General features: G+C 40.6%; 1 protein-coding gene across 1 annotated transcript; it reads left to right on the forward strand.

The window, feature by feature from the left end:
* The first annotated feature begins 10,936 nt into the window (after window positions 1-10,936).
* On the forward strand, window positions 10,937-13,010 carry LOC134623865 (programmed cell death 1 ligand 1-like). Its single transcript, XM_063468874.1, has 3 exons — window positions 10,937-11,003; window positions 12,248-12,583; window positions 12,916-13,010. Exons 1-3 carry the CDS (start codon window positions 10,937-10,939, stop codon window positions 13,008-13,010), a joined length of 498 nt encoding a protein of 165 aa, XP_063324944.1.
* The last annotated feature ends 394 nt before the right edge of the window (window positions 13,011-13,404 follow it).

Here is a 13,404-nt window from a genome sequence, read left to right on the forward strand (position 1 = left end):
TAGTACTGCCCCAAAAGTACCGTGACAGAGCCCTGAAAGGTGTACATGACGAGGTTGGTCACCTTGGGTTTGAGCGTGCCTTACATCTCGCTCGGGCAAGGTTTTACTGGCCACGAATGGCTCAGTCCATTGAAGAGAAGTGCAAGAAATGCTCACGTTGTCTCATGAGAAAGGCCCTTCCCCAAAAGGCTGCTCCACTACAGAATATCCAAGCAACTTACCCTCTTGAACTAGTGTGCATCGATTACTTGTCTATTGAGCCAGATAGTCGAGACACCAGAAATGTGTTAGTATTGACGGACCATTTCACAAAATTTGCAGTCGCCGTCCCGACAAAAGATCAAAAGGCTAAGACCATAGCCAAGGCTCTTTGGGATCACCTTATCATTCCCTATGGTATCCCTAGCCGTCTACTTAGTGACCAAGGCAGAGATTTTGAATCTAAGCTTGTTAAAGAGCTCTGCACATTGATTGGGACAAGTAAAATTCGCACGACGCCCTATCATCCACGGGGAAACCCGGTGGAAAGGTACAATAGGACTCTCTTAGACATGTTAGGCACACTAGAGGACAAAGACAAGTACCATTGGAGAGACTTTGTTAGGCCATTAACACATGCCTACAACTGTACACGAAATGACACAACAGGGTACTGTCCATACGAACTTATGTTCGGCAGACAGCCGAGGTTGCCTATTGATCTCGTCCTTGGTACTCACCCGGGCAAAACCAGTCCAAAGTCTTACTCTGACTATGTTAAAGGTCTTCGCCAAAACCTCCAAGAGAGTTACACCCTTGCCAGCGAACACTCACAAAAGATGTGTGAGAAGAATAAAATGAGGTTTGATAAAAAGATCAAAGCTGCAGAACTGTTTCCAGGTGACAGAGTTTTAGTAAGGAACGTGAACGTTAGAGGGAAGCACAAACTTGCTAACCGTTGGGAACAAAATATTCACATTGTTGTCAAACGTGTCAAAGACAGCCCAGTGTATGTTGTCAGACCGGAAAACGGAGACGGTCCCCAGCGTACATTGCACAGGGATTTGCTTCTCCCTTGCGGGTTCTTACCTGTTGAAGATCAGGTTGGATCGGACTCCCACAATGGGAATCAAAGGAAAATGAGGACCAGGAGTAAACCAAACTGCACAAATGACAATGATAATGGAGGAGAGTACAGTGATGAGGATGAGATGAGTGATGAAGAGGAATTATGTATTGGCACATGGAATCCACAAATCATCACAAAAGGCCCTTACTTTCAACCTGAGTCAACTCATCCTAAAGCCCAACAGCAGATGGACAGTCATCCCCCTGTATCATCCCCTGACACTGTTGTACCGGAAACGTCCTTACCTGATATTGACAGACCTACCTTGACACAACCTGAAGTCTCTAACACAAGTCGTGTGGACTATGTTCCTTCAGATGCTAGGTCTTCAGACCATGTTGTGATTGACATTCCCGAACCCGACTTGACACCTACCATGACTGACGCAGATCTCACTCCACCAGAGCCTGCAGTCATTAATGATGATACTGTTAGTACCAGTACTGGTGCTACAGAACCAGTGAGGTTGAGGCGCTCTGACAGAGAAAGACGCCCACCTCAGAAGTTCACTTATGATGAGTTAGGAGAGCCGCTGACCTTGGCTATTAGTTCCTTTTTCCAAACCTTAGGTGTTGCATTCTCTAAAACTGTCATGCTACCTCCACCAGGTCCCAGTTGGTCAACGATGCACGAAGGGACTCATGCCGTTTAGAGGGGGCGAGTGTAACCCATGGTTATTTTATTGCCAATTGTTTTATTTTTATTCTAATTTGAAGTGTTACTGTTTTGTTAAGTGCTGAGTTTTCCCATGTACCGTGAATGCACCATAGCGCTGTGCGTGGTGACTGTCTTTCACTGCATCCGCCTGCACGGAGCTAGATGCACAAAGCTGTGTGGAGATTCAGTCCTGTAACGTGTTGCGCTACGGAATTAATGTTTTCTTTGAAGAATATCCTGGTGAGTCTCACAGTTGTACATTAAGTTGTGATTCACAGTCCAGTTTCTGAGTATAAAACCAGTCAGGATACTATGTTGTTGAAGATGTGATGTTTGTCGTAGCACCTGCTAACGATTCCTTAGCTCCCTTAGCTGTGTTAGCCTGTGGAAAGTATGCTTCCACATGTGCTCCCTGGGCTAACGCGCTTACATGTGAAGTTTAGCTAACACACCACGTGAGACACTTTTCATGCGTTATGATTTGCAGTGAAATGTATTTTTGTCGTTGATAAATTGTTATTGGCCAATAAGAACTGTATAGATGTGTGATGTGTGAAAAAAAGGATAAGACTAGAGAAACACATGTTTTATTTTACAAGTGAAGTGATTGCTCTGCACGTTGTGTGATCTTAGGACGCTTTATGTTGTTACTTTTTTTCTTTTTTTGGGTCAGATCTGATTCCACTTAACACAAAAAACTGATGCATCTAAAAGCAAAACTGTGACTAAAGACAGTTGACACTTACTAAGGACACTGAATACAAAGTGCACTGAACTGAACTGGACAGCCTACCTTATACATTTATGGACACTTGAAGTGATAAATTGTACATTGTTGATATTTACATGTTTGAATTGATTTAAATGTTTGTTCATGTCTATGTTTTCGACCATTTAAATATTGAATACAGTCAGATCACTTTTCTTCCTTTAAGTTGTTGTCAGTGTCTCTTTCTGAGTGGAGGGTTTTTTCTTCTTTAAGTTGAGTTACCACTGCCAGTCTCCTTACGATCCTAACTGAACCCAACAAGAGTAGATTCTGAAATATTGTTTTTTTCCTTGACTTTGTATGACAGATTAGTGTGGATTTGACTGATTTTTGACTACTCAGTTAAAAAGGGTGACACCAGCAAGGCGTGCAAAGCCTGCCCCCACCTCCTCCATCTCTTCTGCCTTTGGGAAGTGAATGACCTGATGCAGGATTCCCATCATGTCCTCTATGACATTGTGGACAATCCTGCACACTGTTGCCGCCGGCATGCCAAAGATGTCTGCTGTCACCCGATATGAGGCTCCGCAGGCCAGCCGGTAAATGGTCACTAGCACCTCAATTTCGTGGTCCCATCCGTGTTGTTTCTCCCGGGGGAGCATTTGCAACAGCATGTTGACGCTTGCTCTTGACAGTCTGAAGGCTGGTTTCAGGTCAGCTCCAGTGAAGTAGATTGACAGGATGGGGATACTGTAATCAATTTGTGCATATGGTCTTGCTGCGCACTTCCCCTGTTTGTGAAAGAGGAAAACAAGGTACTTACAGTGTTTATACAGATCTGATTCAGGTTTCTCATTTATTTATTGAACAGTTACTGCAGTATTTATTGTTATCTTTAGTATACGGTATGTCATGTTTACTGAGATCACTGCACAATATGTATTTCGATGGCTTTCTTACGCGTGTATTTCTGACCATTTGCATGACATGCAAATGTGCAGTTTGTGCTGTTAAGTTACTTGACAATTCACTTGTCTGTGGAGTGTACAGCTTGTTTCAGTACTCCACATTGATATTTTTGTTACACTGTATAGGCTGTATGTAGTATTGCTCTACCACCATATGATATCATACACAGCAGATGCGACCTTTTCTCTAGGTATATGGGAACATGCATAGAAACACCAGGCTATTACTTATTTTCTACAAATGTACCCGGTGCAGTAGGCACGCCATCAGGGCACGTCTCCTCTCCCTCATCTTCATCCTGGCTCTTCTCTCCCGGATTCGTCTTCTCAGTTGCGCTGCTTCGGTTTCAGCCTGAAGGAATAGAATGCCGGCAGCAACTGCGACAACCACCCGATCCATTTTGGCCTTCTTTCTCTTTTCCTTTCCTTACTGACCAGTTCAACCACTGATACCACAAACTAGTCCCGCGATCATTTCCCGCTGGTGGCTCTTTATATAGGCGCACTCTTGCTATAGTACAGGTGAAGTGGTTAATCAAAATATTTTTGCTGTATTATTTATTCAATGACAACACACAGGGTGACGTTTATATGTAATTTTATTTCATTCTTTTTTGATCGTGGAGCAGCTGATCCAGCCTGGTGACGTTAGCCTGACCTGTGACATCATCAGGTACGCAGGTGTTCCAATTGTACAAATCACGAGTCTGTGCTCGCGTTCTCGGCGGGTACGTACTCCCGTGCGTTCTAGGCGAGTACGTACCCGCCGAGAACGCGAGTACGTACTCGCGTACTTGGGCATTGATAAACGGCCACAGACATTAGACAGGAACATGAACCTCCAAAGTAAAGCAGGAAACAAGACACACTTTACAAGTCACGGACTCGACAGAGTGAGACAGACAAGACACTGAACTAAACCTGCAATAACAACGAAATAAAACCCGAACATTAATCCAAATACAGAAACACACCAGAATAACAGAAACACACATTCATAATAAAAATCAAAGCACTAGAGAAACATAAAGAACAATCCATCATTCAAAAATAAACCAAAACATAAGGAACTCAAAATGCTGGGTCGAACCGACCCAGAACCATGACACACTTCAGCTGGAGGTATTTCAGCAAGGGGCTGTTCATTTTAAAAACAGGAAGGAATATGTAGACATGATGTCACTCCCTCTAAAAATCGGAATCTGAAACAACAGAACATAGAAAACATTTCAAATGTTTAAACAGAGAAAAGTTTAACTTAAAAGTCATAAAATCTCTCAAAAGGCTAGAAAAAACAAGAAAATGCTAGAAAAGTAAGTGGTACTAAAAAGAAAGGGCTGGAGGAACATTTTACAATAATCAGGTTCACTGGCAACATATCAGTGATATGACTGGGGATGAAAACACATTTAGCAACTGTCTTCACTGAAACATTCGTAACTGGTTACATGAATTTAATCACAACATATACATTTTTCATACTTTGTGTCTTTGACTCTGAGCTTTTATCAATTACTTCTTTATTTCATCCCATTTCAAGTGATTTGATTTGTTACCGTTTTACTGTTATCATTCTGTTGCTGTTATCATGTTTCTGCTGCATTTTAATCTTAAATTCTGTCTCACCTTATTCAAAGCTTAAATTAAATTGAAGCTGCTTCTAATACAGAAGTAGGTATGGAAAAGTCAGAACAGAGAATAATCTTATATGTAAGAGGCGATGCTAACCAGTCCCAACGTGTTAGTCTCTGAAATGTTGAAACATGTTGTGTGGGTGTGTGGTCTCTGGCCTGCTGCAGAGGAGCCGTGGCACAGTGAGCTTGCAGGGACAGGCTCAGGGCGGGGCTGGAACTCAGCCAGATTGATTGACAGTGTGTTTCCCACAGTGACAGTGGGAGCCGAGCAGGAAAAGACTGGGCAGCCATCCAGGAGTGTCTGTGTCCTGGGCTGAGAAGCTAAAAATCGCAGTGTGTGTTGCCACAAATAAAAGAGCTGTCACTTGGCCTTGATGCTGGTGCTCATGTGTGTTTGGGGGTCCAGTGTCACAAGTGTCACTTCACGACAGGAGATACTGTATTAGGAGTATTCATGTGCCGTCATGTGCAAAAGAAAGCACAACCTTTTACAATTATTAGGTTTCATGTATCAAGCAACAAATCAAGAAGTGTCAAAATGAGGTCAATACAAAAAAATATTTAAAGTTGAGTTTTAACAAGGGTTATCATTTTTTGCCTAAGAAGTAACACCCTGCTTAATAAAGCCTTAATCATAATGTGTTATTTACAGCAGCAGAGACCACAGCCCCACTCCTGTGATAACTCTTTGAAATCTGCTTTAAGCCCTCTGGACGTAGTGGACTAAGCAGTAGCAGTAGAAACAGGTTTATGCTTTCACTGCCGAGTGTCTCAGAGCTTCAATAATTAAAAAAAGAGCATTAATAATGTCTGCAGTCAGCAGCTGCTCTGTCAGGTCTTTGTGTTCACTTCTTTTATTTAGGATCAAATGAAAATCTTTCTGTGAAACATTTGTCAACCTTGTGGGCTTAGTAGAGCCATTCAAGGGTGTGTGTGTGTGTGTGTGTGTGTGTGTGTGTGTGTGTGTGTGTGTGTGTGTGTGTGTGTGTGTGTGTGTGTGTGTGTGTGGGGGGGGGGGGGGGGGGGGTTATGAATTTTAAAAAAGAACGCTTAGACACTGCTAGCATAATGGACAACTTTTCAATGGGGCTACCACACAGACACAAAGCAGAAGATGAAGCATCGCTTAATATGTTTCCAAGCCAACTTTCTTCCAAGCCAAATACTAGAAAATCTGATGAAGCACATCTTCCCTTTGTCTTCATCTGCACAATTGCCAAGGTAGGTGTCTCCGACAGAATCACTTTCCCCTGCGTTGGGGCTCTCCAAACAAACAGCATCCCACATTCTTGATTTTCACTTCACAAACACTTCTTATAATGACTAATTACTCCTAGCATTTTGGAGATGTTAGCTCTTTATACAGTAAAGTTAAAGTAGGTATACACTGTATACTGACCTTACAATGTTTTAACTTTGTGGATATTTTTTCCTTCCTGATGATCAGAAGAGTTCTTAATGGCTTCAGAGACGCCTGCAGAACAACAGTGACGTCTTTCAGCCTTTAGAACAATCACCAAACTGAAAATGTTTTTGGTAAGGGTTATGCATGCCCTTTCACATGTAAACTGGACCCCTGCAATGCACTGCATACTACAGTCATTAGCCAAATGCCAGATTACTGACTGGGACAAAAAAAGAGCGATCACAGCAGCCTTGCACTGTCTCACAGTGCATTACAGAATCCATGATAATGTGGCACTGTTTGTGTTCAAAGCATTAAATGGTATTCATCTGCATACATAGTAGATATGTTGAACCAGGTTTGAACCTCTAGTTTGATGGATGAGTCAGGTTATGTTTGTGTTGTTCTGTGGACATCATAAGAACAGAACCTGTGAAACACTCAGACCTGCTTTATATGTCACCTCCTTTCTTATTACCCATGTAATTTCTTTTCATCCTACAGTCAGGCCTCTAAAACCATACAAGAAAATATAATATTTATATGTAAGAAAAATGTATTTAAACTCAAAAAGGTTTTCATAGAATAAAGTCCTACAAGTTAATAATTTAATAGATATTTAACAGAAAAGATGTGTGATGTGTGGTCGACAGTGTCAAATGCTACACTCAGGTCTAGAAGAATTAAAACTGTACTTTTTCCAGAGTCAACAGATAAAAGCAACATCATTAAACACCTTCAGTAGATCAGACTGCGCTGTGGAAGGCTCTGAAAACAGACTGATATTTATCCAGGATATTGTGTGTGTCTAAGAACGAGGATAATTGGTTTCTCTAGAACCTTAAGAAATGGCAGCTTAGCGATTGGTCTAAAACAGGGATGATGACAGTGAATTTTAAATGGCCTGTATTTGTATAGCACTTTTCTAGTCCCTAAGGACCCCAAAGCGCTTTATACAACCAGTCATCCGGCCATTCACACACTGGTGGAGGCAAGCTACAGTTGTAGCCACAGCTGCTCTGGGGCAGACTGACAGAAGCGAGGCTGCCATATCGCGCCATCGGCCCTTCTGGCCAACACCAGTAGGCAGTGGGTGAAGTTGCTTGCCCAAGGACAATGACTGAGACTGTCCGAGCTGGGGCTCGAACCGGCAACCTTCCGATTACAAGGCAAACTGCCAAGTCTTGAGCCACGATCGCCCCGGTAGTTTAAATTCTGAGAAAAAGAATGAACATGTAGGTGGTTCAGAAGGGTCTTGGGGTGGGAGCGGGATATGTGCTCTGATGTTATCAGTAAAGAACTTTTGAAAATCCTCAGAAGTGTGGGACGCAGACTCAGATATGGCTGAAGTGGATGCAGGACAGAGTTGATTGTCTTGAATAGAACTTTAGGATAACCAGAATTCTTAATAATGATCTTGGAGAAATAATTTACTCTTTCTACCTTGCTGGTGCGCTGATAGTTATTTAAACAATCTCTAAACACTTGGTAAGAAATGTGGAGCTCATCTTTCTTTCATTTTCGTTGTGCTTTCCGGCATTCCTGTCTTCTGGTATGAGTGACCTTATAAGCCAAGGCTGAATTTTAAATTTTTGCCATCTACATTGTAGAGGAGCAGTTGAGTCCATAATGTTGGTACAAGCAGAATAAAAACGTGCAAGTAGCTCATCAGGATTATTGCAATGAACTTTCATCAAATGTCAAGGCTATGTGTGCAGGCAGGCAGGGATCCAAATGCAGGACTCGGAGACTGAATGCAGCTCAAAAAAACTCAGCTTTATTGCTGACAAAAACAAAACATGAACTGAACTGAACAATGACTACAGCGAACCAAAACACATAGGCACAATCTGAGGGTACAACACTGACACAGAGACACAGGGTGCTTAAATACACAGAGGAAGCCATGAAGGAATAGAAAACAGGAGGGAGACACAGCTGGGAGAGATTAGGGCTAACGAGACAGGGGGAGTGAAGCTAGACACACAGACATAAGACACAAGCCTTTAAAATAAAACAAGAAACAATTCACCAAGACGCAGACTAAGAAACGCGGACTTGCACAGAGGGAACACACGAGCAGAGAAGACTAAGCACAGAACTAAACCTAAACTAAACAGGAGGACACAAGAACAAAACCTAAGAACTAAACCCTAAACCAGAATAAGCTGAAACAATAATGATAATAATCAACACAGGATAGCTAAAGAATCAGATCCTAAATTATAATACAGAAGAATACCAAAAACATAATAAACTGAAAATGCTGAGTCAGAATGACCCAGAACCGTGACATCAAACATGGCTTGAGGAGATGCAGCAAAGGCAGCTGAGAATTGGGGGGCCGTTTCAGGTGTTATAGAGCGTATAAAAGAGGGGGGCTGGGTTTGTTTAGAAGATGTGTGACGAATGGGAATATTATACAAAAAAAAAAAAAATCAAGGCAAAATGCAGAACCAGTGTGTGACAATGATAATAATAAACTTTATTTATAAAGCACACTTAAAAACCAAGGGTATGCCAAGGTGCTTAACAAGTAACATATGGAAGAGAAGGAAGATAATAGAAATAGGACCAAAGCAAGTACTAAGTATGCAAGCAGGTAGCTGTCACTGATACATAGGAAAAGATAAGTGCTTCCTTAAAAACTGTAGGGCAGCCAAGTGCTGCTAATCTATTGCAGTTGGTTAACTGATCATCCGGAAGTCTTTCTTTGAAAGAAAAAGTTTTACCCGTTTACTGGCCTGGAAACAGCTGCAGGCACTATGGCCCACTCACCTGTCCTGCGATAATACTTTGAAATCTGCTTTAAGTCCAGCACACACTAGTGGACTTGCAGATGTATAAGCTATAAGAAGCATTTGAAATGCTGTTGCTTCACTGAGTTTGAACCAGTTTGACCAGGATTCACACACACTTCTTTTCCACCCACGTGGTGCTGATGGAAAATCAGTTACTGCTTCTGAAAACCAGCCAACATTTTATTGGTTATTGTGAAACATCGTGGGAATCTCCATTACATAGAAACTACAACAGTGTCAGCGTCTAGTAGAGGTAGTTAGGGATTGTTGTTGCCTTTGTTATTATCCGCTTTGGAGACACACATGAAACTTGACCTAATGTATATACTGTATATATATATATATATATATATATATATATATAATGTTCTCCCCCCCAAAATTTTGAACATGTCGTGGAGCGTGTCAGGTTACATTTCACTGTGTCTTATACTTGTTTACTATGCATGTGACAAATAAAGAACCTTGAACTTCAATAACTGAAAACATGAAAATAGATCTGGACACAGATGAGGTCTGTAAGGATTTTAAGTGTTTTATTTCTGAGCTGGATTTCTTTAATGTAACCAAAACCAACAGGAAGACTTTGATCAATAATGGATTAACAGAATGTTGAGAGCATCAAATGAGCACTAATAATAAAAAAGAACATTAATAATGTTTGCAGTTAGAAGCTATTGCACTTTGTCAGGTTTGGTTTTCACTTCTTTTGTTTGGAATCAAACTAAAATAATTCAGGAATCAAGCAGGTGTGGCTACTAACCAGTCATACCAGTCCATGTTTTGACATAAACGGCTACAGGGAACTACAGGTGCATTTCCTGATATGTGGCTGTAAGGTAACATGGTAACGTTCACTTTAACTTTAGATTTTGAACTTGTGTTTTATCTTTTGACTTTTATTTCATGAACTTTTTACCTTTTTTTACTTGAGTGGAATACAGTTTAATGAGGTTCCATTTGACCCACTGAAAAAGAAGACAGGTGGATACTGACCCTCAAGTTTTTATCTTTGTGGATAATTTTTCATCATGACGATTAGAAGACTCTTTGAGGGTTTCACAGATGCCATCAGAACGACAGTAAGTGTTAAAATGACGTTTTTGAGCCTTCAGAACTATCTCCAGACTAAAAGCTTCAAAAGCATATTTTTTAGGAAACTATTTATTGTATTTTAATTAAATTATAAGCACTTTGGTTTTCGATTTGCAACAAAAATTAAATGTACTTATTTACTTACATCTAGGTAATCTAACAGGTTGACAAACGTCTGTTAATGTTAATCCAGCTGATCCAGGATAAGAGCTTCACTTTACTAGTTTACAAAATTTCTGTTGTTCTGTGGAGATAGCAACTGAACCTGTTAAACACTCTGACCTGATTTTTTATAGAATAATATAGAATAAGACTTTAACAATAGATGCGGCACGTCACTCTGCACGTCACTCTGCACGCCATTTTAATGCGACTCATCAATGTCCCTAAGGCAACGATCAGTCTTAGCCTTATTTTAGTTTAAAGTTTAGATTTAGTCTCATGTAGTCAGGTTTAAACTTGGATTTTATGTTATTCGCTGAAAATATCAGGAACCTCAGACATTTAGAGCACTCTAAGTGTCACTAAACCAGTCGCACTAGAACTAGATTACATGCGAATGGCTTCCGTAAGCATGCTGCTCTGCTCAACTTTGGTGTTTGTCTTCATCGTGCCGATTTCTGCAGGTGAGATTTAGGTATTTAAACAAAAACAGTGTTTCACTCTGAGATAAAGAGGACAGGTATTGACCTTCTTTACATGTTAACAGTATGATGACTTATTGATTTGGTATGTCCATAGTTATGAAGTTACGGACCTTTTCAGTCAGTCATTATGACCTCAGTAAATCCAAATCAGTATTCCTATGTAGGTTAGTCTTTCCATATACGTTTCAGTGCCTGACATCAATTGTAAATATACACAGTAATGCTACAGAACACCAAATGTATTTTAGCTCACCAGTGTGTAACATATCTGCTAGCCTTAGCAGTATGAACTAGTCACATAGAAAACATAGTAATTAATATTATACTTGTACATGAGCAGATTCACTAAATGACATGAAAGACTCAAGTCGCACAATTTGGCTACCTAGAAGTCCACATGTGCAATAATGCAACTATAACTATATTTATAAAAATAAATCTCCACTCACCCTGTGGGCAATCTTTATGTTTGGGTCCTCTACCAGAGGTCTGAGAGTTTGAGGGTCCTACACAGGTCTTTGCTGTTCCTACGACTGTGGTTTTCTGAACAGAGACTTTAAAGCAGTGGTTCTTAACCTTGTTGGAGGTACCGAACCCCACCAGTTTCATATGTGCATTCACTGAACCCCTCTTTAGTGAAAAATAAAATGTGATATTTTTTTTTTCTAATTCGAGACATTACTGGAGCACAAAATGAGCCGTGCATGTCACGGTGGAGGCTCTGCCGAACCCCTGAGACCGACTCACCGAACCCCTAGGGTTCGATCGAACCCAGGTTAAGAACCACTGCTTTAAAGGAATAACAAAGTTAAAACAAACTTTCCTCACTTTAATGTCCTGTTGTTATTCATGTGAATTATATCATATTTTGTAATATACCAGCTGATAATGACATCATCACAGCACATCACACTTTATAAAGTATTAAATATTTGCTCATGATTAAAAATGTTTTCTGATTAAGATTTCTTCCATCAGCTGTTAGTTCACTTTATACTAAAATTGATTACAGTAAAATTATATCCAGCTAGCGTTCCGATTTTTAATACACCAAATTCTATTTTAAATAACAGCAAAAAAAAGAAAAAGAAAAAACAATCCACCTATGTGTGTATGTGCAGAGCTCATTGGACTTTCTTTGTTTCCCTTCATTCTGATTGGCTGCTGTAGAAGTTAACAGTCGTACCTTTAACCTCTCTGCTCTGTGTTGTTTCCTCTTTCAGACCAGAAAATCGTCACAGCTGAGTCTGGACAGGACGTCACTCTGACATGTCGAGCTCCAAACAACAACATCATAGTTGTAAATTGGAGCAGAGCTGACCTGAAGCCACAATATGTGTTTTTGTACCGGGATGAGCAATTTGTTCCAGATGAGCAGCATCCATCTTTTAAGAACCGAGTGGATCTGCAGGACAGACAGATGAAGGATGGAGACGTGTCTTTGATTCTGAAGGATGTGACGATTAATGACACTGGAACATACGAGTGTCGTGTCGTCATGAGAGAAACGCGCTCGTGGAAATCCATCAGCATCATCACACTGAGAGTTGATCCTCCAGGTGAGTGAGTAGAGTTGAGTGTGTGTGTGATCAGAGGTGAAGCTGCTTCCTGGTTGTTGATGTTTGTATCTAAAGATGTTGTTGATGATGATGTTGTGGAAAGCAGATGTATCCTTTACTATGAAGCATTCAACATACTCAGGACATTCTTCTAATATTCACTTGCTTCATTACTGGCAGGCCGACCAATCAGTAGTTATTAGCTTGATAACTTAACCCAGGGATTATCATTTTATCAATAGTTACATGAAGCAGTGTTGATGTTTGTTTCTAAAGATATTGTTGATGAGACTTTGTAGAGCTGACACCTCACACCTGTTTCTCACCTGCAGGTCAGACTGGAGGACACCCAGGGGATGGACCTGTTGGACTGATAGTTGCTCTGAGTGTTTCTGCTGTGCTTCTTGTTGCTGTTGTTGGTTTTTGATCTACATAAAACATAAAAAGACACAGAGTCACATCTCACACAGGCCTGCTGTTGATCAGCAGCTGTTTGAAACATCAGACTGATCTTGTGATGTTTTCTGTGTTGGAGAAATAGAAACAAAGAAACAATAGACAAAATGCATAATGCTAAACATCAATCAAACATGTTCACAATTAAAATTACAACTGTAAAATAAGCATAACCAGAGACAAACAGCAGCAGACATATTTACTTCACCATTCATTCCCCTACCAGGCCTAACCTAAGTCTCTGCTAATCCTGTAATCAGTATTGGGACACTCAAAAAAGTAATATACTACACATTAGTCATCATCTTTCCTTGATTTCATAGCAAAGAAAGTCATTTGTGACATCTGTTTTGCATTACTCTGCA

Source organism: Pelmatolapia mariae, linkage group LG3_W (assembly GCF_036321145.2).
Source record: "Pelmatolapia mariae isolate MD_Pm_ZW linkage group LG3_W, Pm_UMD_F_2, whole genome shotgun sequence".
Classification (NCBI taxonomy): domain Eukaryota; kingdom Metazoa; phylum Chordata; class Actinopteri; order Cichliformes; family Cichlidae; genus Pelmatolapia; species Pelmatolapia mariae.

Coding starts and splice junctions, on each gene's coding strand:
- LOC134623865 (XM_063468874.1), top strand. CDS start 10,937: ATGGCTTCCGTAAGCATGCTGCTCTGCTCAACTTTGGTGTTTGTCTTC. Junction 11,004..12,247: donor CATCGTGCCGATTTCTGCAG/GTGAGATTTAGG, acceptor TTCCTCTTTCAG/ACCAGAAAATCGTCACAGCT. Junction 12,584..12,915: donor ACTGAGAGTTGATCCTCCAG/GTGAGTGAGTAG, acceptor TCTCACCTGCAG/GTCAGACTGGAGGACACCCA.